Genomic DNA, 27,530 nt, shown 5'->3' with positions numbered 1-27,530 from the left:
AAAACACTATTTATAGTATGGTTTGGCTCTAATGTTTAACAAACTAGTGATTCATATATCAAGAATATGAGTGATGACATCATTGTTGATATCAAAAATTCACTTTTGTACACATGTAATCCCTGATATCAAAAAGACATTGTTACTAGCAAAAATTCCATACCTTATATCAAGAAATCACAATGTAAACAGTGAACATTTATTTATTGACATTAAAAGCAATATTTGATTTATTGTTATTATTCACTGAGGGATGTGCATCCATATTGACCAGTATGTCCAGCTAATTAATATCAACATTTGAAATTCAATATAGCCTATAAATCAATAGTCAATCAATGTCAAATTGTCAATACATTGCTTTCCATCTTACATAATTTGTGCAGTAGTTTAGAGTTTTAACTAAACATTGTCTATAATCATTGTATTGTTCTAAAAGTATGTAGCTTATGTGCACTTATCATGATGAGGAGGAGGACAATCATGCCCATATATTGTTCTGTCGATCTGGTCTCCACACAGACATTTCTGCTGGAAAATACATCCGTTTCGTGCACGCGTATATGAACGCAATGTTCATGCGCGACGCGAATATTTCGGAGCTGCAATAAACAAACACTGTTGCCGTTTATCAAAAATAGCTTGCTTGTCTAGCTTAGCAAGACAACAGAAGAGATGCACATCAACTTTAGTGTACTGTTATTTGCTGATATCAAACTTGGAGAGGAGAGAACACAAGTTTACCTGATTGTTGTTCCTGCTATTCACTCTCATGGTGGTTTTTTCCCTCTTTTCATGGCCAGAAGGATAATTCCGCTTAATTTTATCATCAGTGTTTAACAATGATTGACGCGCTTTGACACGAGGGGGAGGCGGGGCCTTGAGTAAATTGCGGGGCCCTACGCAGCTTGCGTAGTATAGGGCTGTTCGGCTCTGCCTAAATACATTGAAGCAACTGCTATGTGATTGGTTAATTAGATAAATCAATGCATTAATGAGAAATTGAACATATGTTCCTAATAATCCTTTATAGAACAATGGCAAGGAAAACTAACTTTACCGCACTTCTAGAGCCCCCTCATGGTCAGGATTATTTCCATTGTGTTGTGGTGATCCGTTGTGTTGTGGCTTGATTCCGTTGTGTTATGTTGATTCTATTGTGTTGTGGCGATTTCATTGTGTTGTGGTTTTATTCCGTTGTGTTGTAGTGATTTTGTTGTGTTGTGGTTTAATTCCGTTGTGTTTTTGACGATTTCGTTGTGTGTGTGTATATGCATGTATGCCTGGGCTTTTGCAAATAGATCTATGGCTGTAAATAACTGGGTTCTATTGATCCTCAGCTCTGCTTTGGAACAAGGTCAGGCCTCTTGTTTGTCCTTGCTGAATTAGTTTATGTGGTCATAACCTCTGAATGGCTAATTTGCCATTAATGTTCTTTGGGATCATCATCCTGAGCTTTTAAACCTGAGGCAAGCAGCTCCACTAATTAGACATAAGCTCTGCTTGTTTGTTGTTTTTTTCTGAAACCAAATCCGTTGTTAACACTCTAACCATCTGTTCTCATGTGCATGCAGTCTTTAATAACATCACTTGACAACGCTGCACTGAACAACACATTATTATTTTTTATTTCAGTATTTTTATTACAAACATGTTGCAAGTTCATTACACAAAATATAATACATATGTAAAAAAAGAAACAAGAAACACAACATTTACAAATCACTGGCTCGTGTTGTTGCATGTGAGGCTAGATAATTGGCTTTTAACTGTGCACTTTCCTGTGTACTTTTGTTTCCTCCTATCTCATTTAAAGGGATAGTTCACTTTGAAATTAAATTGTTTTATATGTTTTAGCTTACCTCATGGGCATCCAAGATGTAGGAGTATTTGTTTCCCCAATAGTTTCAATTTGGTAATTTTAGGTCAAACCGTTCTTGTCTGTGCCTCACATAATGCAGGTCTATGGTCACCACCTCAAAGAGCATACACAGAGAAGTCCAAATTAAACAATCCCCCATCGTAAGTACACACTGATGGCCTAAGACACGAAACAAGCGGTATGTGTGAGAAAATAAACAGTATTTATATTGTTTCAATCGGACCACTACGTCCGACTGATCCGAGGGTGCGCGTGCGTGTTTCCGGTTATGACATACGCAAGTTCTCCCTTTAGTCTGCGCAAGTGCGGAAAGCACCGGAAGTGGATCTTTTGCGCGTGTACGTCTCTCATTGTTTACACAGAAATTTGGGAAGTGTTACCTTTCACTGTGAAGATCTAAACATATTTAGACGTACAGGACATCGTAATGGAAGAAGATTTCGATATATTAACAAACAACGTTGAATTTTTTTCACAACCATATTTATTTGAACCAGAATACACTGATCAAGAATGTGATACCACTTCCGGCACTTTCCGCACTTGCGCAGACTAAAGCCAGAACATGCGAATGTCACAACAGGAAACACACTCGTGCGCCCTCGGATCAGTCGGACGTAGTGGTGTACAAGAGGTAAAAACGATATAAAAACTGTTCGTTTTCTCACACAAACCACTCGTTTCGTGTGGTTGCAGGCCATAGTGGTTGCAGGCCATGCAGGCCATAGCCCTGCATTATGTGAGGCACAGAAAAGAACGGTTTGACCTAAAATGATCAAAATTTAAACTACTGGGGAAACAAATACTCCTACATCTCGGATACCCATGAGGTAAGCTAAAACATATCAAAATTTAACTTCAAAGTGAACTATCCCTTTAAGATGTTTTATTGAATGACGGTATTTGCAGTTCTGGCTTGTTTTGTCATACATACATTTCAACTGTCTTTGTAAATACAAGTATTTCCCTTCAATCTGGAAAATAGCGCTGCCTAAATGTATTCAACTCTAAGACACATTTATCAATACTGATAGGCCACTTTAAAATCCTTACCAACTTTCAACTTAGTATAGCAGGTGATTTCACATATCAAAGGACCAAAACACTTTTCCAAAATTTCTTTACAGAAGAATGACACTCTGCAGTTCATAATTCACTGAAGTTTGTTAAATAGTCCATGTTTACATTACAGTTCACATTATTCCTAAATGTTCCTCTTTTGTATACAGGTGTGGATCAATAATTAGAATATCATCAAAAAGTTGATTTAAACTAATTCCATTCAAAAGTGAAACTTGTATATTATATTCATTCATTACACACAGACTGATATATTTCAAATGTTTATTTATTTTAATTTTGACGATTATGACTAAGGAATTCCAAATTCAGTATCTCAGAAAATTTGAATCTTACTTAAGACCAATACAAATAAAGGATTTTAAGAAATCTTGGCCAACTAAAAAAATATGAACATTAAAAGTATGAGCATGTACAGCAAATACTTAGTTAGGGCTCCTTTTGCCTGAATTACTGAATTAGCAAACCAGGTATCGAGCCACCAACCTTTCAGCTTGTGGTAGAAAACAAATTCTACCAAATATTTTCCTTCCCTTCGCCTCTCCATTAATGTGCTTGGACACAGAGCTCTGTGAACAGCCAGCCTCTTTTGCAATGAACTTTTGGGTGTCTTGCCCTCCTTGTGCAAGGTGGCTATTGTCATCTTTTGGGCTACTGTCAAGTCAGCAGTCTTCCACATGATTATGTAGCCTACAGAACTAGACTGGGAGACCATTTAAAGGCCTGTGTTTTGAGTTAATTAGCTGATTAAAGTGTGGCACTAGGTGCCTTCAATATTAAACCGTTTCACTATATTCTAATTTTCTGAGATACTTAATTTGGGATTTTCCTTAGTTGTCATATAATCATCAAAATTAAAAGAAATAAACATTTGAAATATATCAGTCATGTGTAATGAATTAATATACAAGTTTCACTTTTTTCATGTAATTAGTGAAATAAATCTACTTTTTGATGATATTCTAATTATATGACAATCACCTAAATATGGTAATGAAATTGAAAGACTAACATCTGTGTAGGCATTTCACTTCAAGATGCTTTGATAGTATGTAATTTTTAGACCTGTAATATATTTCAATAAGGTGTTACTATAGAAATATGGTAAATTGCTGTCTTTTTAAACTTGTATTATGTTAGGTTTTGAAGTTAAGTTTCAGTTTTGAAAATATTATGTAAACATGCGCAATTTTTTAATTAATTGTAAAATGTAACCATATCATTTGGAAGATGTATTCACTAAATGCATTTTGTGCCAAAGCAATGTTGAATAATCTTTAATTTAGTGCGCATAAACTGATCACTGTGTGAAGAGTTTTGAAAAAGTGACCTAAGTAGCCTATTGAGGAATACATCTCAGTGACTGGATTCCCAAAAGACTTGGATTCCCATGCAAAGTTTCAAACAATAAGTTTGATGTTTGATGCAGTATTTTTGTGCCAAAAATACTCCATCCAGTTTCTCACAAGTTTTGGAAACTTTTTGTTTTCGAGTATGGATCTGCGTGACGTCAGCAAGGGCTGAATGTCCTTCTACGGGCCATATGGGCTCTTCTCCCAGAAGGGCGTGTGCATAACTAGAGCGAGAGAGCAAATGCATGTCTATTAACACACTTTGCTTGGCTTTAGGGAAGCAGTCACAAGACTTCACAAAATCATGTCTCCAAAAAGTGTTTTTGCTTGTCAGGGCAAGTCAATCCTGTACAGCTTCCCAAAGAATCCAGCGTTAGGGAGACAGTGGATTGAGTTAGTTTTGTCGGAGCGTCAACAGAGTTGTGCAAGTGTTTTTGCTTGTTCCCTACATTTCGGCAACAACTGTTTTTATAAACAAGTCCCAGTTCGACGCTCGTCTAATGCTGAAAGATGGAGCTGTCCCAGCGATAAAGGTTCACGGTCATGCGGTGGTGGCGGAGGCGGTGAGTAAAACTGCTTCAAATGTCTTTGTGTTGTTAGTTATCATCGAGTAAGTAAATAAACAGCATGATCTTGTATAGTTAATTTATCAATGAAGCATGCAATGTATGCAGTGTGTGCTTAAATACTTTTGTATAGCTGACCACTATAGGTGTCTATTTGTTTACTGTAAAACCACCCCAAACAACAATCCACAGAGTAGGAAAATATGTTTAACTAAATACATTTTTTTATATTAAACCTAGTTTACCATGTTCACACAAAGCCCCCCTCCCCCCCCCAAAAAAAACAGATTGTTTTAGTCTTCTTTTTATTTACTTCTCAGAAATATACTTAAAATGCACTTGACTTGCACTGATAGAAACGTTTAAATATATTTGGCCTATACTTGTACTCAATCTTTTGATCGAGATTACTTAATTATACTTTTAAGTATTTCTAAGTACACTTGGCTTGTAGTTGTGTTTACTCTTTTGATTGAGTAGCCTATTAAACACTTTTTCACATAGTTTTAAACTTATAAACGTCTCTGTTACGTATGTAACCCTCGTTCCCTGATGAGGGAACGGAGACGTAACATCCGTGACTGACGAGGGAACGGAGACGTATAGTCAGTGACTGAATGGGGGTTTCACTTAGAAGCCTATCATCTTCGAGATCTAGAAAACTCCCAATGGCAGTGCCAATGCCATGGGCATGTGGGATTTGCATGCTTAACTCCACCACCCACGTGGGTATATAAGGAAGTAAGGTGATATGATTGCATTATGTTTATCTACAGAGGAGCCAAGGCTGAACTCTCAGCTGTTCCAGCGGTACAGCGGATGTGGCAAAGGGAAGTTACGTCCCCGTTCCCTCCTCAGGGAACGAGGATTACATGCATAACTGAGAGCTGGTCTGAGGTCCTGAAACACTGCGTCCTGTCTACGTAAGCACGGAGCGCGTCTAGTGGACAGAGCAGTGCCAAGGCTGGGTTTTTCTCCTCCAAAGGCAGTGCTTGCAGGTTTACCACCTGGTCTCTGAATGGAGTGGTGGGAACCTTGGGCACATATCCAGGCTCAGGGTCTCAGGATCATGTGAGAATTGACCAGCCTGAATTCCAGGCACGCTTCATTAACCCAAAATGCCTGCAGGTCCCCTACCCTCGTGATAGAGGCCAATGTCTTCATAGACAAGAACTTAACATCTACTGACCACAAAGGCTGAGAGGTCACAAGAGGGCACGAGGGGAGTGCGAGGAGGATGTGGTCTCCTCGCTCCCCTTTAGGAACCTGATGATTAGGTTGTGCTGTCTTACTGGTTTGTTCTCCAAGAGGTCATGGTAGGCAGATATTGCGGCCACATAAACCTTGAGGGTGGAATCAGACAGCCTTCAAACCAACCCTTCCTGGAGGAATGATAGCACAGACCCGATCGGGCATTTTCAGGGGTCTTCTTGGCGAGAAGAACACCAGGTGATGAAGAGGTTCCACTTCAACGCATAGGCGTGTCTCGTAGACTCGGCCCTAGTGGAAGTGATGGTAGCCAGCACCGGAGGTGGTAGGGTACTCAAACCTGCCGCGTCAGATCCAGGGGCTACACGTGGAGGTTCCAAAGATCGGGACGTGGGTGCCAGAGGGTGCCCCATCTCTGAGAGAGGAGGGGCTGTCGCAAGGAGTATGAGTTCCGAGAACCAGGTCCAGCCACACCAGTACCAGGCGACCAAAATTACCTGTTCCTTGTCCTCATTGACCTTGCACAGAACCTGTGCCAGAAGGCACATATTTGCGCAGGCCCCGTGGCCAACTGTTTGCTAGTGCATCCATGCAGAGCGTGCCTTCGGTCAGGGAATAGTACAGGCTGTAGTGGGAAGAGTCGTGGGAGGCAAACTTGCAAATCAGCTGGACCGTCTGGGGATGGAGTCTCCTTTCCCCAGGGAGTGGCTGAAGCCATGAGAGCTCTTCGGCTGCACAGTTCAGGATCCCCGGGATATGGAGAGCACAAAGGGACCTCAGATGCTTCTGACTACATAAGACGAGATGGCGGGCGAGTTTAGACATGCGGTGGGAGCATAGACCACCCTGGTGGTTTATGCATGCTACAACGGCCGTGTTGTCTGACCTGCCTAGTACATATTGACCCTTCAGCAACACTCTGAAGTGGTGCAGGGCGAATTGACATGCAGGAGGCGCTGGGGTCCTGTCCAGGAGCCTGTGGCAGCATGTCCATTGCAACAATATGCCTGGAAACTCGTTCTAAGGGTATACCGGCCCTTAGAAAGCTGAGATTCGACCACTGTTAGCGTCTGTCTGCAGGCCTGAGTCACTGGGACCCAGAACGTGCCAGACTGCCATGCCCATCTTCAGGACTCAATCACGAAGCCAGTGCTGAAGTGGTCTCATATGAAGCAATCTGAGCGGCGTCACCGCGGCAGCAGATGCCATATGCCCCAGGAGCCTCTGAAATAGTTTCAGTGGAACCAAACTCTTGCTCTCAATCTGACGAAGCCCTGACAGAGGAGACCAGGGAAGGAGGACACACGTTCATGCTCTGACAGGGGGCTGGCGACAGAGAGGGATGAGAGTGGTGTGGCCTGGGGGTGGCGCACACTGCCAACACCCGTCTCTTGGTGCTCAGGGATGGGTTTATCAGTTCTTTCTTTGACCACATTAGGGTGCTGCTGACCCATGGACCAGCAGTGGAACAAAAGATTCTCCCCTGGCCCTCCACCGGTGGAAGCAGCGACCCTGTTATCGTCTCCTGGAAAGAACTGCCCATCTCTGAGCTGTCTGCTTCAGGATTGCCGCTTAACCTGGCGTTTAGCGGGCTGTGGGGCTGGACCAGAAAGGGGGGCCTTAGTGCGGCGTGCTCCAAGGTGTTGGCCGGGTGAAGGCTGCTGCTGTGGCCATGTGGGAGCGGGGGGAACACCCTCAGCAGCATGCAGACTGAGGCAACTGTGCCGACTGCGTTTTAGTTGCAGCAGCTGACCGCCATCTGCTTTTGGGCAGATGAGAACTGCCCGGAGAGCGAGGTCGGTCGCGGCACACAGCTCATCTCTGAGCCCTGGGTCAGTTCCACCCTCGTGAATGTCGCATAGCAACTTGGCCTGGTAGACCTGTAGGGTTGCCATGGCATGCAGAGAAGCAGCGCCCTGCCCTGCAGCTCTGTAGGATTTCACCACCATGGAAGATGTGAACCTACAGGCCTTGGAGCGGTGCTTTGGGTCAACATCCCAAGCCGAAGCACTCTGCGGGCATAACTGCATTGCAACAGAGCGTTCGACTGAGGGAACCCCAGTGTATTCTTTGGCCGCCGCCCCATCGAGGGCGGAGAAGGTCGCCAAATGGTTGCGGAAAGACAAGGGCCGCGCAACCTCCTAATGCACTTCCGGGAAGAAAAGAACGTGGCGTGACAGGACGAGTGTCCTGACGCGGTTTCCCCAAGAACCAATCATCCAGCCAGGCAAGCATGGCTGTCAGTTCTGGGTCTGACTCGGGCAATGCTGGCACACCCGAAGGCGGCAACACAGCCGAGTCATCATCCTCAGAGGACTCTAGCCCACCTTGAGATGCGGCGATCGACATCTCGTTGTCCTCTGGAGTGCTGAACTAAACCCGCAGGGCAGCCAAAGCCGAAGCCACAGGCTCAATCTAGCGCCCGCGGGTACTGGGGGTGTGGAACAAGGCATGAGCGTCGTAGATTTGTTCCACACAGTCACCCTCAGGTCACCCTGGCCAACAGCCAAAGTGTGTCCTCTCATAGACGTCAGATTGGGGTGTGGCAAGGGGACTCTCGCAGAGCCGATCCTGACCTCCCTGGGGCCCAAAGCAAAATTCTGCTAAGGTGGAAGAATTTGACATCATTGTTGATATCAAGAATTCACTTTTGTACAAGTGAACATGTAATCCCTGATATCAAAAAGACATTGTTACTAGAAAAAATTCCATATCTAATATCAAGAATTCACATTGTAAATAGTGAACATTTAATTATTGATATTAAAAATGCATAAATTGTGAATGAATAAAAGCTAAAATAGCTTGCCATAGCATGCTACAGTGTTTTATATTATGCATGTTAAAACAATATTTGATTTAGGGTTATTGTTTACTGTGGGATGTGCATCCATATTGACCAGTATGTCCAGCTAATTAATATCAACATTTTAAATTCAATATAGCCTATAAATCAATTGTCAATCAATGTAAAATTGTCAACTGCCTTATGTGCACGTATGATGAGGAGGAGGACCATCACGCCCATATACTGTTCTGTCGGTCTGGTTTCCACACAGATATTTCTGCTGGAAAATGCACATTTCATTTTGTGCACGCGCATAAGAACACGTTCATGCGCGACGCAGATCTTTTCAGAGCTGCAGTAAACAAACACCGTTGCCCTTTGTTGTTTAGATAATTGTACATAAATAATTGTATTTCTCAGGCACAAAGACACAGAACACAGCCCTGAAAGCGGCTGGCATTATCTAGCTTGACAGACCAAGGGATGCATAGCCTGCCTGTCCATCTTAGCAAGACAACAGAAGAGAGATGCACATCAACTTAACTTTAGGGTACTGTAATGCTGACATCAAACTTGGAGAGGAGAGAACACAAGTTTACCTGATTGCTGTTCCGGCAATTCACTCTCATCGTGTTTTTTCCCTCTTTTCATGGCCAGAAGTATAATTCCACTTAATTTTATCATCATTGTTTACAACATTGATTGATGCACATTGACACGAGGGTAGGCGGGGCCTTGAGTAATTTGCAGGGCCCTACGCAGCTTGTGTAGTGAGCGTATAGGGCTGTTCAGCTCTGGACTCTCGTTCCAGGATGGAATTCATTGAGACTCGACCGCAGCACAGAGATGGCCATGTTCCTGCATTGGGAACACGACTTATCCACAAACGCTGCCTGAGCGTGTTGAAAGCCCAGACACGTCAGGCAGTGATTGTGCCAATCAGAAGACGGCAGAGACCGACCGCACCCAGAAGCACACGGGTGAGACATCCTGAAAAGGACGGGCCACATGTGAGCTCTTTTTGTGAGAGGATAACCTCGCAGTTGATGCCAAAGCGACCCAGGACCACACACCAGCTGGATACTCTATCATCTGATCAGCAGGCAGGAAGTATGTGATCACTGGAACGCTGGTCTTGTCTCAAAGAACAGACAGTAAATTCAGAAGGCTTTTGGAGTGAAAAGGTATGTAACCCTTGGCTCCGAAGCAAAAACATAATACAATCATGCCAGCTTACTTCCTTATGTACCTACAGGGGTAGGCCGAATTATGCATGCTTATCCTGTATGCTCATGGCATTGGCACAGCCATTGGGCATTTTCTACATCTCGAATATGATAGGCTTCTAAGCGAAACCCCAATTTATCAGTCACTGACGTTACTCAAAGTGACTGAATGAAAGGGAACTTGCATTGTTTTAAAATATTGATATAAAGAAAACAGATGTATTCCTTATTCTGAGTATCTGAAGTGTTGTGTAGCCTAGACCACTTGTAGTGTACATAGGAATTTACTTTAAATCTACTGCCATTGAATGTTCCGGCTATCCATGATTTCACTGTTATACATTAGGTATTACGCATCTTTTGAAAGTGTACAGAATCTCTGGATAAAAACACAGGTGAAGAGGAAGCAGAAACGAATGATATAAGATTAACGCAAATGTAAAATAATGCAATTATCAAACATTAAACAGTATATTTTATTATGTATGGCCTTTTGTGTTCTATTTGAACCAGTTTTTTTTATGTTGTGATTAGTTAATTTGCTTTTTACCTGTGATCTGGTAATTATCTCATTAGCTCCTTTATTTAGTTCCTGCTTATAATGCTGCCTTCACGTGCACTCGGAATTATTGTAAATTATTGAGTTTCCTAGGTAAAAAATTGCACTAATGCCCTCCCATTTCGAATACGATTTTGCATGTGATGAGCTCATAATTACAACTTTGAAAATTTAAATAATCAAATTTCCGAAAGTTATTTTTCTCAGCTTTTTTTTTAAAATGTTGCTTTAAAATATATATATTTTTTAAATAAAACTTTATTTATTTTTTTTATAAAAAAAGGAAGCACAGAGCTTCAACATTTAAAGAGTTTATAAAAAATGAATACCTTAAAAGGAACATAATAGTATACACAAAGTAAAAAATAATATAGAAATAGTAAACTGTAAGCATGATGTCATGTTCACTTAAAGAACTTACAAGTATACTTGCAGTATAAAACTACTAAACTAGTAACTTACTGAGGGTATATATCAAAGTGTTTTTCATAAACTGTAGTACAAATGCAGTACAAATGAGAAACATAGTTGTGAACTAGTTGTGCACTTAAAGTAAACTTCTGGTACACCTATAAGTACACTTATATATATATTAACGTATACTTGTATACTAAAAGTTGGCCAATTAGTCCCAATCAGTATTGAAATAGTACACTTGCAAGTATACTACTAGTATACTGATATTAGTATCCTTACTACAAAAAGTATACTTAAAAATATACTTGAACATTCCTTAATTATACTTCTTTTTCATAAGGGCAAGGCCAACTCACCTATGTTCCTCGAAAGTTTTCTTGCATACCTCCACCACCGCAACTCCTCACTATTGGTTAGTTCCTATCCCAGCCAGGGATATGGGGGGAGTACTCTGGGCTCAGGCCAAATATCAAGCTCAGGGCCCTCCCATCAGACAGCACACCAAATGCTTCTACTCTTTTAGTTTGATCTGGTTATTTGTAAATGTGAACTCATGGAACTTGTCAATAACAAAAATCCTGGAGATTGAAGAACCAGAGAAAGTGTTTGTTCAGTACTTCTTTATGGCACAGTGATATAAGCATAGCTCCAAAAGAGCTTTTTGGATATCTGTAAGGCAACCATGATGATTCAGACTTGACATATATTGTAGTAGACTGTGGGTCGTTCAAAAACAGTGTCCCCGACCACCTCAAATATACAGTCTTTGCCGGCCAGCAGTGGTACTTCAGTCAAAGGCACATTCTCCATGTTATGCGCTGTCTGGGTGTCCTGTGCAGCTCCGTTGGATTTTGCCTGAAAAAAATATATATATATTTACCATAAACAAGCTTGTGTGTTCAGATAACAAACTAAAGTTTAATCTTGATGCCCCAAAAAGCCTTTGACGTATGACATGGGCTTGTAAATAGCTTAGTGACATTTAAGAGTATCTGCAATAAAAAGGATACAAAAAGTTTAAAACACATGTACCAAGTTATTAGAAATGTACTCTTTGCATTTATGTTGGTTTAATGTGGTTTTTGAAAAAATGTAAGTTTACACATCTTAATCATTATTATAATAACATGTCCATCATGAAGAGTATATATATATATATATATATATATATATATATATATATATATATATATATATATATATATACAGTCTTGTTCAAAATAATAGCAGTACAATGTGACTAACCAGAATAATCAAGGTTTTTCGTATATTTTTTTATTGCTACGTGGCAAACAAGTTACCAGTAGGTTCAGTAGATTCTCAGAAAACAAATGAGACCCAGCATTCATGATATGCACGCTCTTAAGGCTGTGCAATTGGGCAATTAGTTGAATTAGTTGAAAGGGGTGTGTTCAAAAAAATAGCAGTGTGGCATTCAATCACTGAGGTCATCAATTTTGTGAAGAAACAGGTGTGAATCAGGTGGCCCCTATTTAAGGATGAAGCCAACACTTGATGAACATGCATTTGAAAGCTGAGGAAAATGGGTCGTTCAAGACATTGTTCAGAAGAACAGCGTACTTTGATTAAAAAGTTGATTAGAGAGGGGAAAACCTATAAAGAGGTGCAAAAAATGATAGGCTGTTCAGCTAAAATGATCTCCAATGCCTTAAAATGGAGAGCAAAACCAGAGAGACGTGGAAGAAAACGGAAGACAACCATCAAAATGGATAGAAGAATAACCAGAATGGCAATGGCTCAGCCAATGATCACCTCCAGGATGATCAAAGACAGTCTGGAGTTACCTGTATGTACTGTGACAGTTAGAAGACGTCTGTGTGAAGCTAATCTATTTTCAAGAATCCCCCGCAAAGTCCCTCTGATAAAAAAAAGGCATGTGCAGAAGAGGTTACAATTTGCCAAAGAACACATCAACTGGCCTAAAGAGAAATGGAGGAACATTTTGTGGACTGATGAGAGTAAAATTGTTCTTTTTGGGTCCAAGGGCCACAGGCAGTTTGTGAGACGACCCCCAAACTCTGAATTCAAGCCACAGTACACAGTGAAGACAGTGAAGCATGGAGGTGCAAGCATCATGATATGGGCATGTTTCTCCTACTATGGAGTTGGGCCTATTTATCGCATACCAGGGATCATGGATCAGTTTGCATATGTTAAAATACTTGAAGAGGTCATGTTGCCCTATGCTGAAGAGGACATGCCCTTGAAATGGTTGTTTCAACAAGACAATGACCCAAAACACACTAGTAAACGGGCAGAGTCTTGGTTCCAAAGCAACAAAATTAATGTTATGGAGTGGCCAGCCCAATCTCCAGACCTTAATCCAATTGAGAACTTGTGGGGTGATATCAAAAATGCTGTTTCTGAAGCAAAACCAAGAAATGTGAATGAATTGTGGAATGTTGTTAAAGAATCATGGAGTGGAATAACAGCTGAGAGGTGCCACAAGTTGGTTGACTCCATGCCACACAGATGTCAAGCAGTTTTAAAAAACTGTGGTCATACAACTAAATATTAGTTTAGTGATTCACAGGATTGCTAAATCCCAGAAAAAAAAAATGTTTGTACAAAATAGTTTTGAGTTTGTACAGTCAAAGGTAGACACTGCTATTTTTTTGAACACACACCTTTCAACTAATTGCCCAATTGCACAGCCTTAAGAGCGTGCATATCATGAATGCTGGGTCTTGTTTGTTTTCTGACAATCTACTGAACCTACTGGTAACTTGTTTGCCACGTAGCAATAAAAAATATACTAAAAACCTTGATTATTCTGGTTAGTCACATTGTACTGCTATTATTTTGAACAAGACTGTATGTGTGTGTGTGTGTATACATTTTGTTTTATTATTTTTTCATAACGTAATAGATTTGCATTAAAAATGAGTTTCTTTGACTCAAATGCTATAAAAAGAAAATGAATTAAACTTACCGCTCTGTCAGGTGGAAAGTCTTTCCGACACAAGTGGCCAATGATTCCAGCAGCCAGAGCATCTCCTAGTACGTTGATCATTGTGCGAAAGCGATCTCTTTAAACCAGAAGGGATGGAAGACTTTATTGATCCTATCATCACTATTTTTGCCTACTGCATTGTTTTAATAAAATTCTTTATTTACTCCACTGTGTATAAATATTTACTCTTATTAATATTCCCTTTTATAATAGTTACTGTACTATTTATATTTAATTTACATTTTATGATCAATTGAATTATTTTAATCATGACACTGAATACATACAGTCGGCATCTGGTCATAGTTGGGAGCGTGGTCTGGCGTTGGCGAGGGTGGAGTAGGCGTGGGGGAAAACACTGCAAACATCGTGTGTATTTGAATTACAAAAATGTCGTATTGCGAGTCATTGACGCCTACCGACTGGCAATGGTACATTGCAAAATTAACTGCAATAGGTTATGATTGCCCTTATTTAAATAAAAACTGGGTCAATGACCCAACCAAATGGCCGGAGGTGTCGTTTCCAGACATTTTTTGTTATCTGGTTGAATAGACATTGCAGTAATTGTAGCAGAACATTATAGGCAGCACTATTTTCACTAAGTGTAAATAGAATCTAGTTGCTATTTACACTAAGTGCAAATAGCAATAGATGCTATTTACACCAGTAGCATTTCTTTGCCATATAAATGGTAATTACATTTAATTTATTATTTATTTTGACAGATACATACTATTTTCACCTTCAGCTGATAACGCTAATGTGAATGAGACATCCCTTATGAAAAGCAACTAAAGGAATCTTGTAGTATTTTTGGACAAAATATTATAGTAATCCTATAGGAATACTATAGTATTTGGGGAATCTTAGAAATCTTATAGGGTTACAATAGTCCTTTTTCTTATTGCTTGTAGGAAATTTTGTCTTCCTTTCTGGTTCTGTGTGATTATTAGGAAGGATGTAGAACTTCAATTCATAATTTGTTTGTTTATTGGCGGTACAGAAAATGACAAAGCAACTCTCCGGCATGATTGTCCCGTGTATTTCAATTAGCATCAAGGATAATGTTTTCCCCCACGGGCTAAATTCACATCACGTGACGGGCCGTTCCCGGAGCCGTTCCCAGACCAACAATCTGTATGTATACAGCTTTTTTTCAACAGATAAATTATAGTTATCTCAACTTACAAGATCCAATCAATGGCCACTATCAGTGTGATGTCATCCGGTGGCAATCCAACAGAAGTCAACACAATCACCATGGTTACAAGGCCTGCCTGAGGGATTCCAGCAGCACCTATACTGGCAGCGGTTGCTGTTATACTGGAGGAAATCAGAATAGTATGATTATTATGATTTTACTCAATTCCTGATCACATCAGATGAGTTTATCTAGTTTCCGTAAACTATTAAAACTAAATTAGAAAAAAAACATTGTTTGTCTGTAGGACAGTAACCACTATAGATGGTTTCAACGGCAGCAACATAAACAAACGTTACTGCAAATGCATGCTTTTGTGGCCCAAACTTAACCTCCGGTAGATGTCAATAAAAACCGAGGCTGCGATATCATCTTTCATTTTAATAGTGCAACAATTTATATGCTTTTGTTGTTTCATCATGTTTGTTATAAATTATCTCCCATTTCTGTCTGCAATATATAGTGGGGGAAATGCCCCCTTAAAGGGTTAGTTCACTTAAAGCTGAAAATTATGTCATAATTACTCAACCTCATGTTGATCCCAACCCGTAAATATCTTAAATTGTGTTCCGAAGATAAACGAAGGTCTTATGGGTTTTGAACAATATGAGGGTGAGTAATAATGACAGAATTACATTTTTGTGGGAACTAAACCTTAATTAACCCTTAACTAACCGTTAAAGGAACTGTTAATGCCATTTTCTGTACAGTATCCTATATGCGTGCACGCTCGCTTTAATGTTGGGAAACTTAAACTTTTAGATAAAGTACCCTATTTGAGATGTATTGTATATGAATACATCACAGAAATCATGGGCTCTATGGACAATGCCATTAGAGGATAAAGCAAAAGTTGTTTTACACTCTGGGATAAAGGCCTATTATATTACTAATTTAATATTTTGTAAACATGTAAATCCGATCAGTTATCCAGATGGTGACCACTTGATGTGAACAAATGTAAACGCGCCATGTCCTTATCGACTGATGAGCCGATCTACTTGATTGGATCACGGCGATCACATGTTAACGGCAACTGTAAACACAGCCAGAATAAGTTACATCTACAGTAGATTATTTATGATAACAAGCTGAATTAATAACAAGTAAATTACATTTGACAGACAGTCTAAATTTATGACTGGATATTTATGAAGGATTCAAGGCTTTTTTGCTGAGTTGCACACACTGTTTTTGTGCTAGCGTAATATTCTCTCTGCTAGATTGTAAATCTTCATATCATGTTATCCATTAACGGTACGTCAAAAATGTGTTTATACTGAGTAGTGCGTCATACTATCCATTTGCCAGACCGATAAACAAACACAGACCGGAAGTTAACTTTGGGCCAGGCGTGTAACCGTGGTCAATGCGTGTGCAACCGTCTACAGACACGTGGGATTTATCCTCCCACCAATATCAAGAATATTGATTGATCAAAACAGGATTTAAAATGGCTGATTCTTACATTTTCATTTTGCCAATCCTGACAATATATTGTTACATCTCTGCTTGTCTGTGAGTACCTGATGGTGACCAGTTGTCCGAAATCCAGTTCATACTCATTGACCTGGGCGATGAAAATAGCAGCAACTGCTTCATAAAGCGCTGTTCCATCCATGTTAATAGTGGCACCTACTGGCAGAACAAACCGGGCAATCTGCCTGTCCACTCTGCAGTTCTCCAGCAAACATTTCATTGTAATGGGCAGTGTTGCTGAGCTGTAGAAAAGAGTAGGATGACTCACTCTTACAAGGTAAAATCATCTTTCTACTTTATGCAACTGTTTTTTTTTTTTTTTGAGGAATTCATCTTACCTTGATGACGTGGCTAGGGCAATGACCATGGCTTGCAAAAGCCCTCTGATATATGTAAAAGGATTTTTCCGCGTCAGAATGAAATAGAAGAATGGAAGTAGGATGAGGCCATGCACAAACAGGCCTGCCAGGACCGTCACCCCATACCAGCCCAGCTTTTTCCCAAGTGTGGTGGGATCACTCATGTCCAGGATTTTGCCAGCCACAAGGAAGATGATCCCAAAAGGAAAATACCTATTGAAAAAAATGCAGTGAAGAAGTTAGAGTCTGCCAGAAATTAGTAGTATGATTCTCAAGAATATCACTTATGTTCTGCAGAAGAAAGAAAGTTATACAGATTTGGAATGACATGAGAGTGAGTAAATGATAACAGAATGTAGAGTACATTTTTGGGAACACTGCTATATGCCTAGGTATTAAATTCAAACACCATTCACAAACCTTTTACTTCTGTAAGGTATATACAGCAATCCTTAAGTTAAATTTACTACTTTTTAATACCTTTTTTACTACCTTCAGAATATTTTTTAAAACCATCACGACACTGAATTGCAAGTGTTAATCAGCGACCTTTCTATCACACAGATTTTGACATATATAACATACACAAAAGAATAGATTTAGAATCAACACCAGGAGGAAATCTGTTATAAGTTATGATTCAGACACAGTAAAATACATCTCAACATTCACAAAGGTTGGTGAAGGAGAAGCATAACACATTTGATTTCAATGAATAATTGGTAATTCAGCAATTCAATTATTTAGTGGGTTTTTTTTCCAACAACAAAACCTGAGCCAAATATTACATTTCTTTAACTGTAATAAGTTGTTAATTTTAACGAAATACTAAAAACTAGTGCTGTCAATCGATTAAAAACGTTAACTAGATTAATCACATTTTTTCTGTGATTAATCGCAATAAAAAAAAATTGTTTTACGTTTTTAACATATTTTTAATATAATAATTTCACAGTTAATCAAATTAATGCAGAAACAACATAAAGACAGTATATTTTAAATACTTGTTTAAATGGCATCTTTATGAATGAAGGCCAGTATTACTGATATTAATACAGCTACTGATTTTTATTTTATTTTTTAGATTTATTATTAGGCTTCAAAAATATAACAGTTATTAATTTAAGTAAACTTAAAACAATGCTAACATAAACCCATAATAAATGTCATGTTTACTCCTGCCCTTCTTGTCTTAACAGTTAGGAAATATTCAGAAATTTAATAAAGTTATCATTTATATGCAGTCTGTACTGCATAAACTATAAAATAAATAGTTAATCCTTATTAAAGCTACAAAAGTTGTTTAGTCAACAGCAGCCAGTCATTTTCTCTGTTCCCTTTGTTCTTTAACTTTACTGACAGGAAGCTTTATTGGCTGCTGTCCCTTTAAGAGCAGACAGACACGCGGATCTCACTGTTTATATAAGCCTACTGTCTATGGATCTCGCCTCATTCTCTCACAACTCTTTTTGTTCATTTTAGACTTTATATAAATCATTTAAGATTGCCCTTATGAGGATAGTCGTTGAAGATACGCCTTGAAGCAAGTCTAAAATAAAACGTAAGCCAGCCACTTCTGTTGAGCGCGCAGTGTTCTGAGATGATGCCGAACGACCACTGAATATGACGTCTGCATCAAACATACGACAGCATCATAAACATGAGACGGAGACGATATGCTAAAGCCCATATTTAAACGAACTAACGCGAACGCAGATAGAATTTCAATCAGAATAGGACACCTGATAGTCTGAAAAAATAATACCTAATTTGGAAAAAAAAAATACCTCTGAGACCACATTTAACACTTTTAATGGCCTTAAATTTGACAATTTTGATTTATCACTTTTTAATACTTTTTAAAACCCCGCGGACACCCTGTATGCGATATGTGTGATGTAGGCCTATTTCAAGAAAAACAGGCTATGCAATGGAAAAAATGTAGGAAGGTAAAACATTCTTTGATAAAAAAAAAAAAAATGTAATCTTTCAAAAATGACATTCTTATTCTTATTCACTCACATTAAAAATTTTAATAAATAGGGATTTGGTGATTTCAAATAAAGACATTCCCAACTATGCATGTGTTGACAGCATTGTTAGCCCTACACTACCCAACAGCATCGAGGAGTGTGTGACAGCTTTTAAGTTCAGCTGATCCATAAGCCTTGCATGTGCCAAATGTCAGCATCGCTTTAACACACCTTCATGCTGGCAGTCACAATGCATGTGCCAGCTGCATGCTGGAAAACTTCCTCTCAGATTCTCAGAGTTTTCATTTTAATAACAGTTTTGTATGAAATTGACACAGTGAACCTTAAACAAAACTATTTTTTTCTTACCATACAGCTGCATTAATGATCTTCATCACACATTCATTGATGCACTGGCAAACGTTCACCAGAGGAGCTCCCCGTTCGCCCATTTTACCAAGTAAGAGACCTAAATAAAAAGCCCTTTGTTATATTAATGCTTTTGATCATGATTTTAGTACATGAATATGCCTTATTAGGTGAAGGCAGATGTTTTACCCATTGTGGCCGAAAAAATAACAATGCCGAGTACATTCATCTGCTGACTGCTGCCTGGATGGGTCTTATACTTGATGTCTGGAGCTGGCGTAAGTTCCAACAGCACCGTTCGACCCTTTGGATTGTCATCATCAGGCATCAAGTAGACAAGATTTGGGCGTCCGGTGTTCACTGGAGTTTTTAGGATGGGAATAAGGTCTGTTTTATACTGAAAAAACAAAAAATATAAAAATAGGTTTAAAAATAGAAAATGTAAGTGTGCAATCCTTGGTGACAATGTTGTCAATATTCTAGTCAAGTCACCTTTATTTATATAGCACTTTTTACAATGAAGATAGTTTCAAAGCAGCTTCACAATGGTAACAGGAAAATAATGCAACAAAGTAATATAGTTAAATATTTAGTGTCCCTAACTGAGCAAGCCAAAAGCCAAAGGCAACAGGGCAAGGATCACAAACTCCATCAGGTGACAATGACATAATGGAGAAAAAAAACATGGGAAGAACCAGGCTCAGTCCGGGTGCCAGTTCTCCTCTGGCCAACCGAACAAACAGTGTATGATTATGATTCCGGCGACATTACAAGCTGCTAGGAAGTTGCTAGTAAAAAAAAAAAAAGTGTTATATAAAAAAAAAGTCTAATGTATTTTATGTCCTGTTTTATCATCCACCTGCTAAATCTTTCCACAAAATAAGCCACACGATTTGAGGTCAAAAGTTTTAAGCTACATACTGAAATACTGAAACAGTTCACTCATATTACTATGAATGAGAGAAAGTGTTACACTGTGTCAGTGTCAGCTCTGATTAGGACTTGGGGCACTTACGACTGCACAAGCGCACTGGCTGAAAAAAACCTTGATTTTAACAATGCTATTTAAAATAAGAAATAATATTTATGGCCACCAACTGACTTTCCTTGAAAGGGACTTTGGTATTGTTCATGTAAGTAGTACACGCACAGTTTATTTTAAAGCTCACTTAGCAAATAGGTGGCATTTAATGTGTTAAAGTGTTTACTCACCTGCTGGAATGTGGCTTCAATGAGATTTGAGGGGATCATATTCCTGGGGATAAAAAAAAAAAAAAAAAAAAATATGCCAATTTATTAATTGATTCACATTATGAATATTTAGGACATAAATCCCTTATGATATTTCATACACACTGCAGGCTTAAGCACCAGCTATTATCAAATGTGGCAGAAGGAGACTAATAGCAGAGGGCAGAGGGGGGTGGGGGAGGGTCCTTCTTACTTTGTACAGATTACTAAAAATACCCTAATCATCCCACTGCTTTAATAGGATTGCACTCTATGGGATGGCCTAGACTCCCCAGACATTGGGCAACTGTTTCAAATGAATGGCAATGGCAGTGACTCATCAAAATGAGGAGCAATTTACCCCAAAGCTAATCATTTTAGCAATGAAAAAGCTGATATTAAAGGGATGATTCACCCCAAAATGAAAATACGGTCATAATTTATTCTCATGCTATTCCAAACCCATGTGACTATTTTCTTCACCATACCACAACAGTGTTATTTGTTATTTGTGTAATATAAATAGCAGTGATTTTATATTTAAATTAAAATGTATTTTTAAAAAATGTAATTTAGACAATGCACGATTCGACTGAACTCCTTCAATACTTATTTGGTGCCTTTGTGTAATTTTTTGAAGTTGGAGTACTTTGATTAACATTGTTTGTAATTGCATGTAAATGTTCTCTTTCTGTGTCATATAGAAGAAAAAAATGTATACAGGTTTGAAACAATATGTTTGTGTGAAACAACCCTTTAAGATATTTTCTGTTCCTGAATCAGAACACTAACGAACCCATAATAAGTCTAAACTTTAGGCAGCGGCTATTTGCAGCTGTGTAAATAGAATCTAGTTGCTATTTACACTAAATGAAAATAGCAATATATGCTATTTACACCAAGTGCAAATAACAATAGATTATATTTACACTCAGTGAAAATTAAATTTTCTTAGTGAAAGATGATATTTACACTGCAAGTGCAAATAGCTGTAGATTCTATTTACTAAGTGAAAATAGTAATATATTCTATTTACACCATATAAAAGTAGCAGTTCTTTGCCATATAAATAGTAATTATATGTCATTTATTATATTATACTATTTGCACCTCAGTATTGTTGTACATTAACAGGATGCAATAATAACAGAGTAAATTATTATTTTTATTTAAATTATTAAATGGAATGCCACCTTAAAGGGACAATAAAAGCCCTCTTATACCCATCCCTACCCCACCCAATAAATGCTTTTATTATTATTAAACATTTTGTTTGGCACTTAATTTCCACATTTAGAACATTTTCTTAATTTGTATTTAACATAAATGCCTTTTCAATGTGATTTGTGATGTGAAAAGAGAGGAGAGCAAGCTTTGCAATAGGCAGATTCTAAGCCATGTTAATCACAACGAAACAGTGATCTATTAGCAATGCATATGCTTTACTGATTGCGCCACTGAGGATGTTGAACAATGGGTGGTGGACGTTAAATCTTGTTTGGCACAGCCAGGCATTGTTAGGCAGAGCTAGTGCGGATAGCACTTGCCAGCAAGGCATGCTATTTGCACTTAGTGTGAATAGACACTCTGTAAACAGCAAACCATTAATTACCACTATCAGATCAGATAATAGTAGAAATAGTTTGAAAAGAAGGCCAGCATCTAACTTCATATCTAAGCCCACTCCTAAATCTGCTTGGCTGATAGGCATGTTGGTCCAGGACCAACAAATATGTTGTTGCTTCTTCACAAAATTTCACATAGTCCATTTTGATTGTACCTGACCAGATCCAGCAGGGCATCTGCAGATGTTATGACCTGTCCACCTCCCAGTCTGTTGCTCTCCATGTCTGTCCCATAGCCAGGTTTGATGATTAGAACAAGTGCAATGCCAACCACTACCGCAATGAAAGTGGTCCATAGGTAGTAGGTGACTGTTAGCACCCCCATCCTGCAGCAGGCCTTTGACTCCATTGATGACAGTCCAGACATTAAACTACAGACAGTAATAGCTGATATAAGAAGATGTTTACAGATTCTTAATGTAGAACAAAAGCATGTTGTCTGAAAGCTTTTAAAATGTAATATGCAGATATGAATGAATCAAACTCCACCTGGAGGTGATTAGGGGGAGAATCAGCATTTTAAGTATCCGCATGAGCAGCTCACCAGGGAAGGAGAAATAGATTTTTGCCTGATTACAGAAACAGAGAGAGTTTTTCAGATGTTGATCATACTTTGAATCAGTAGTAACATCACAAATCAAAGATTTTAGTTTTATTCTCAATGTTTTTAAAAGTATTTTTTTTAAGTATGAAAAGTATTTTTTAAGAAATACAGCAAAAACGGTAATTACAATTTAAAGGGGTGGTAAAACAAGATTTCACTTTTCTAATTTTAGCTAGTGTGTAATGTTGCTGTTTGAGCATAAACACCATCAGCAAAGTTACAAGATTCAAAGTTTAAAGCAAAGGGAGATATTTGCTTTTTAAAAATCTATTTCTAAGAAGTAGGAACTACAGATATTCCTCCAGGGTTGCTGACATCACCAGCCCTAATATTTACATAAACCCCTCCTCTGATAATATTAAATAAGGGGGGTGAGGCCATTTTTTTTTGCTGTGGAGAAGAGTTAGTAGGTTGGAGTGTTGTTGCCGCAATGCTGACGAAACGCTGTGTAGCAGGGAGGGCGTGGCTTTGAGGAGTCTGTGGAGGGAGAGAGAGTGTGGAGCCGAGCGGGGTGTAAGTGGGTCAAGTGCAAATGAAAAACACCTGTGTTTGATTGCAGTAATTGGCATGGAGAGACTGCATAAAGCCGGGAGAGAAGACAGAGAGAGTTGGACTGGGACTGCGTGTGGCTGCTGACAATACTGGAGCGGACAAAGCTGTTGCTGACAGAAAGGAGAAAGTGTTTCTGAGTGTTTGAGCATAACGCCCACATGCGTTCTTTGTGTTTGATATTGAGTATTAAAATCACAAGTCCCAGTCAAGCCGACCCTGCCTTCTTCCTTCCCCACACACATACATACGAACCAAACTACACACTGTTATATTCATCTGGAATGCAGGTCCACTTTGTTTCTGCCTTCCTAGGGATGGGAGATTTAGCGATCAATGGCTAAAAATTATTTTATCTTAATTTCTTAATTATTACCCAAATCTCACTTGCTGTGCTGCACATTTTACAGAGGAAAGCTTCCACAATCTTTGCGAGTTCAATGCAGGATTCACACAATGGCTTGTCCTGAAAGATGGAGTACTTCCAACTTTAAAAGGGTGATGAATTGAGAAATCAACTTTTCCTTGAGCTTTTAATATATAAAAGGTAATGGTAATATAAGAATATCCTGTAAGTTTCAGAGCTGAAAACTTCATTGTTAGTCAAAGAAAATCTTTTATAGACACCAGGCCCAGAAAACAATCATGTGTGGCATCCTGACGTCACACTGCTTCAAAAGAATAATAAGCACATCTAGTTCAGTAGCCCTGTCCACCAACTCATGGAGCTGTTTGGATCATGCTTAGCCAGCAGGAATAAACATGCCGTAGAAGACTGCAAGATTTTGCACTTTTCCTGGGTGTGGAAGAACACAGTTGCTTCATTCAGATCATAATATTAGGAATGTGTGATACTTCATTTATTTTTAATTAAGTTCCAGCTCAATGTGGTGAAGACATTGTATGCGTATTCGTTTAATTGTACTGTGTAATTGTTTGTAAACAAGTCGCAGGTCGAGCTGGATTTGCAGACATATTGAGATTAAATCACAATACTGTGGCTTCTGTATTGGATCTGACAGGAATGGTGCAACACACTAATGTGAGTAAAACATATTTTTACAATGTAATAGTAGTCCCGGGGCTATGTGTTTTCCAGACTGGCAACCAAAACGTACGTCTGTCGGCAGGTGGTGAATCTCAAATAGTGAAATAATATTCCTTTCTTGATCTGGGGGCGCACATGTGTGTGTGTGCGTGCGTGTGTCTGTGCGTACGTGCCCTGACACGCGCGCACACGGTTTGCACCTATATCCACCGAATGGGTAGGCCAAATAATACAAAAATAATATTTCAATCAATCGCAGGTGGATGAGGAATAAATCATTGTGTTTGTTTAAGAGAATCAAAACAATCCCTCCCTTATGTGAACTGAACTGACAGGGGAGCTGAAACGTATTAAATGTGCAAATATTATCCAATCCTATTTGCATATTTCTGAGGGACAGGCTAAAAATGAACAATAATGCAACAAAAAAATTTAAACGAAGCATGAACACGTTACAGTGCACCCCATAACACAATCAAGCCTTCGAAAGAATGTGTTTTACCATCCCTTTAAAATAACTATTTTCTATCTTATTACATGTAATTTTTTCCTGTGATGGCAAAACTTTTAACAGCCATTATTCCAGACTTTACAGTCACTTGATCCTGATTTCTTGCTCAAGATACATTTCTTATTATGAATGTTGAAAGCAGTTATATATATATCCTGATCTGAAATGAGATGGTAAGTTTATATATATATATATATATATATATATATATATATATATATATATATATATATATATATATATATATATATATATATATATATAAATATAAACTTACCATCTCATTTCAGATTGCTTTAATGAGGTGAGATAAATGCCAGCATTTAATACTTCTTATTGGAAGTATGAGTATGTTATTGTTGGTCTGTCTCTCTGGGATTAGAACACTGAGCACAGATGTTCTTAAGTAGCCAAGTAATTCCTAACATTTAAACCCACATCCCTCCATCCATCACAACAAAAATCCACAATAATGTTCAATATCGTTATCTTTGGATTTTTATCTTTGGAGTTATAATAACAAAAAATTTAATGAAAATGGACAGATCTAGTTGTGTCATTTATGGACACGTGACCTGGGTGGTGAGTCCTAGCCATTTTTATTTATTTATTTATTTATTTAATATAGGGGCAAAGGGTAATCTATTTGAAGTAAAACCAATTTTGCCCAACATGAAATTCTCATCACATAGTTCTTCATTCAACAAAAAACAAAAGACAAAACAAAACAAAGCAAAGAAAAACTACAATATATGAGATTATATGAGACACCATTATATTTGCATACCTTCTAAATCGTAAACATTAAAGACATTCTAAATGCTCAAAAATTACATTAACGAAAAAAAAACTTAATGAAAAATAGAGAGACCAATTAAAATCGCGACTAAATGTTTTGACTATAATCATAAATCTGATCAAAAGAACAACTAACTACTTAGACATACAACAACTGACTTGTATAATTCTACCCGTGGGTGCATTTTCAGTGACATGTCCAATAATTTCCCTAAAATATTTTAAGGGAAAGTATAATAAGCCTACCTGTGTGGAAAGGGCCAGGCCCCTCAGCATAAAGCCGAGGACGCATCCTGTGATTACAGCTAGTACAGAGAGCGTCAGCAGCCCATTTCGCCTGATGTAGTCCTTCACATACTCCCTGACACTGACCGAGAACGTGCTGGCCAAGCAGTCCTTTAGTCTCTTCAGTGGAGTTTTTGCAGGTCCCGCCGGAGAAAAGAAGGTTGCAGGCTCGGGCGGCGCCTCCTCGACATCTGCGGGTATCAGTAGCTCCTCCATGCCGAGACGCTGCGAGTAACGCAGGAGGGCAAAGCAGAGGTAAACTTTTCTAACGAGGGATTAAGCCATCATGTATCCATCCAGCATCTCAAGACCACGGTCGGGAGGAATTAGGAGGCTAAGAGGATAAGTACGTAGTAATAAAATCTAACACTTCCCTGTTGACAGTGGCTCTGTGCCATTTAGATTTTTGGCATGAGGTGATGTCAAATAACCCCCACTTTGTTTATTTACTACTGTAGTATAAGAGGGCCAAATAGTATTGTGTTGTGTTGTACGCGAACCTAATCCATGGTGGAGCGAGGAAAATTATCTATGCCTCTAAAGCCGTAGGGAAAGTCAGCACGTGCCTTCTTCACCTAATCTTGTTACAACCGAGTGTTCATTACGAAAATAAACTAGTTTTTCCATGGAGAATGGGCTTATAGGGAGACTTCAAAAGGCTTGAAGTTCAGTAGCCTACTCTTGACATAGCCTGTCTTTTTGTGGTTTAACAGAAATTTAGACCTGACCAATGACCATCAACGTGGTTATTTATTGATAGTGCTAGTGTTTTTTCCCCTTATAAAAAGTCTCAACATTTACAAAAACATGCATTCTTAAAATTGTGACTTGAATCTTTGGATGCTTTTGAATAAAAGTTTACTCTAATTAATTTAATTATTTGTTCATTGACCTTTTCTGGTTTGTGTTGAGTCATTTGAATTAAATGATTTGTTGAACAACACAAAGATTTATTTATTATTATTTATTAAGTGTGCCTACTATGGTGGCTCTGAAGTGCAAATAAATTTAACAAATCAGAAAACACAATATTTCTTTATTTCTTTATTTAATATAGGGGCAAATGGTGAAATGGAAAGAGCAGTTAAGAGAAAGCTGTTTTGTTGAGGCTGGAAAATAGCAAGCTAGTTTTGAAAGAAGTTCCTTACCTTCCTTTAGAGCAGAGTCTGCTTTGCCATGCGAGATGGCATTAAATTATGTCATGTGTTGTAAAGCACATAACATTGCAATAATAATGAACAGAAACAATTTAGAGAGCTCTGACTTGTACCACCTGACTGCTGGATATTATTTTTTGTCGTTGATAGTGTTGCCATAGAAACACATTAAAATCAAGTCTGATTGACAATTAGGATGTCACAGGTTGCTATCTCTTAATTATGAATTTACAACAGGGTGTAAACACAGCATAAGCTTAAAGGTGGCTGCTGTTTGATTGCTGTG

General features: G+C 38.6%; 1 protein-coding gene across 2 annotated transcripts; it reads right to left on the bottom strand.

Annotated features, from left to right (window-relative positions):
- Positions 1 to 11,769: 11,769 nt before the first annotated feature.
- slc1a8a (solute carrier family 1 member 8a) lies at positions 11,770 to 26,317 on the bottom strand. 2 transcript variants are annotated; one of them, XM_067431897.1, is made up of 11 exons: positions 26,049 to 26,317; positions 22,782 to 22,861; positions 22,448 to 22,663; positions 20,650 to 20,692; positions 19,627 to 19,834; positions 19,438 to 19,537; positions 17,075 to 17,308; positions 16,784 to 16,978; positions 15,245 to 15,379; positions 14,033 to 14,129; positions 11,770 to 11,934 (listed from the first exon to the last, which is right to left on the bottom strand). In XM_067431897.1, the coding sequence occupies exons 1-11, from the start codon at positions 26,301 to 26,303 to the stop codon at positions 11,770 to 11,772; spliced, it is 1,728 nt and encodes a 575-aa protein (XP_067287998.1). In that variant the 5' UTR covers positions 26,304 to 26,317. The 2 variants fall into 2 exon arrangements, with proteins under 2 accessions (XP_067287998.1, XP_067287999.1); XM_067431898.1 differs by having other exon boundaries at positions 14,036 to 14,129.
- Between the last annotated feature and the right edge of the window lie 1,213 nt (positions 26,318 to 27,530).

This window comes from Pseudorasbora parva, chromosome 22, assembly GCF_024679245.1.
Source record: "Pseudorasbora parva isolate DD20220531a chromosome 22, ASM2467924v1, whole genome shotgun sequence".
Lineage (NCBI taxonomy): Eukaryota > Metazoa > Chordata > Actinopteri > Cypriniformes > Gobionidae > Pseudorasbora > Pseudorasbora parva.
Note: the sequence above shows the minus strand (reverse complement) of the source record. Positions and strands in the feature narration are given on the sequence as shown.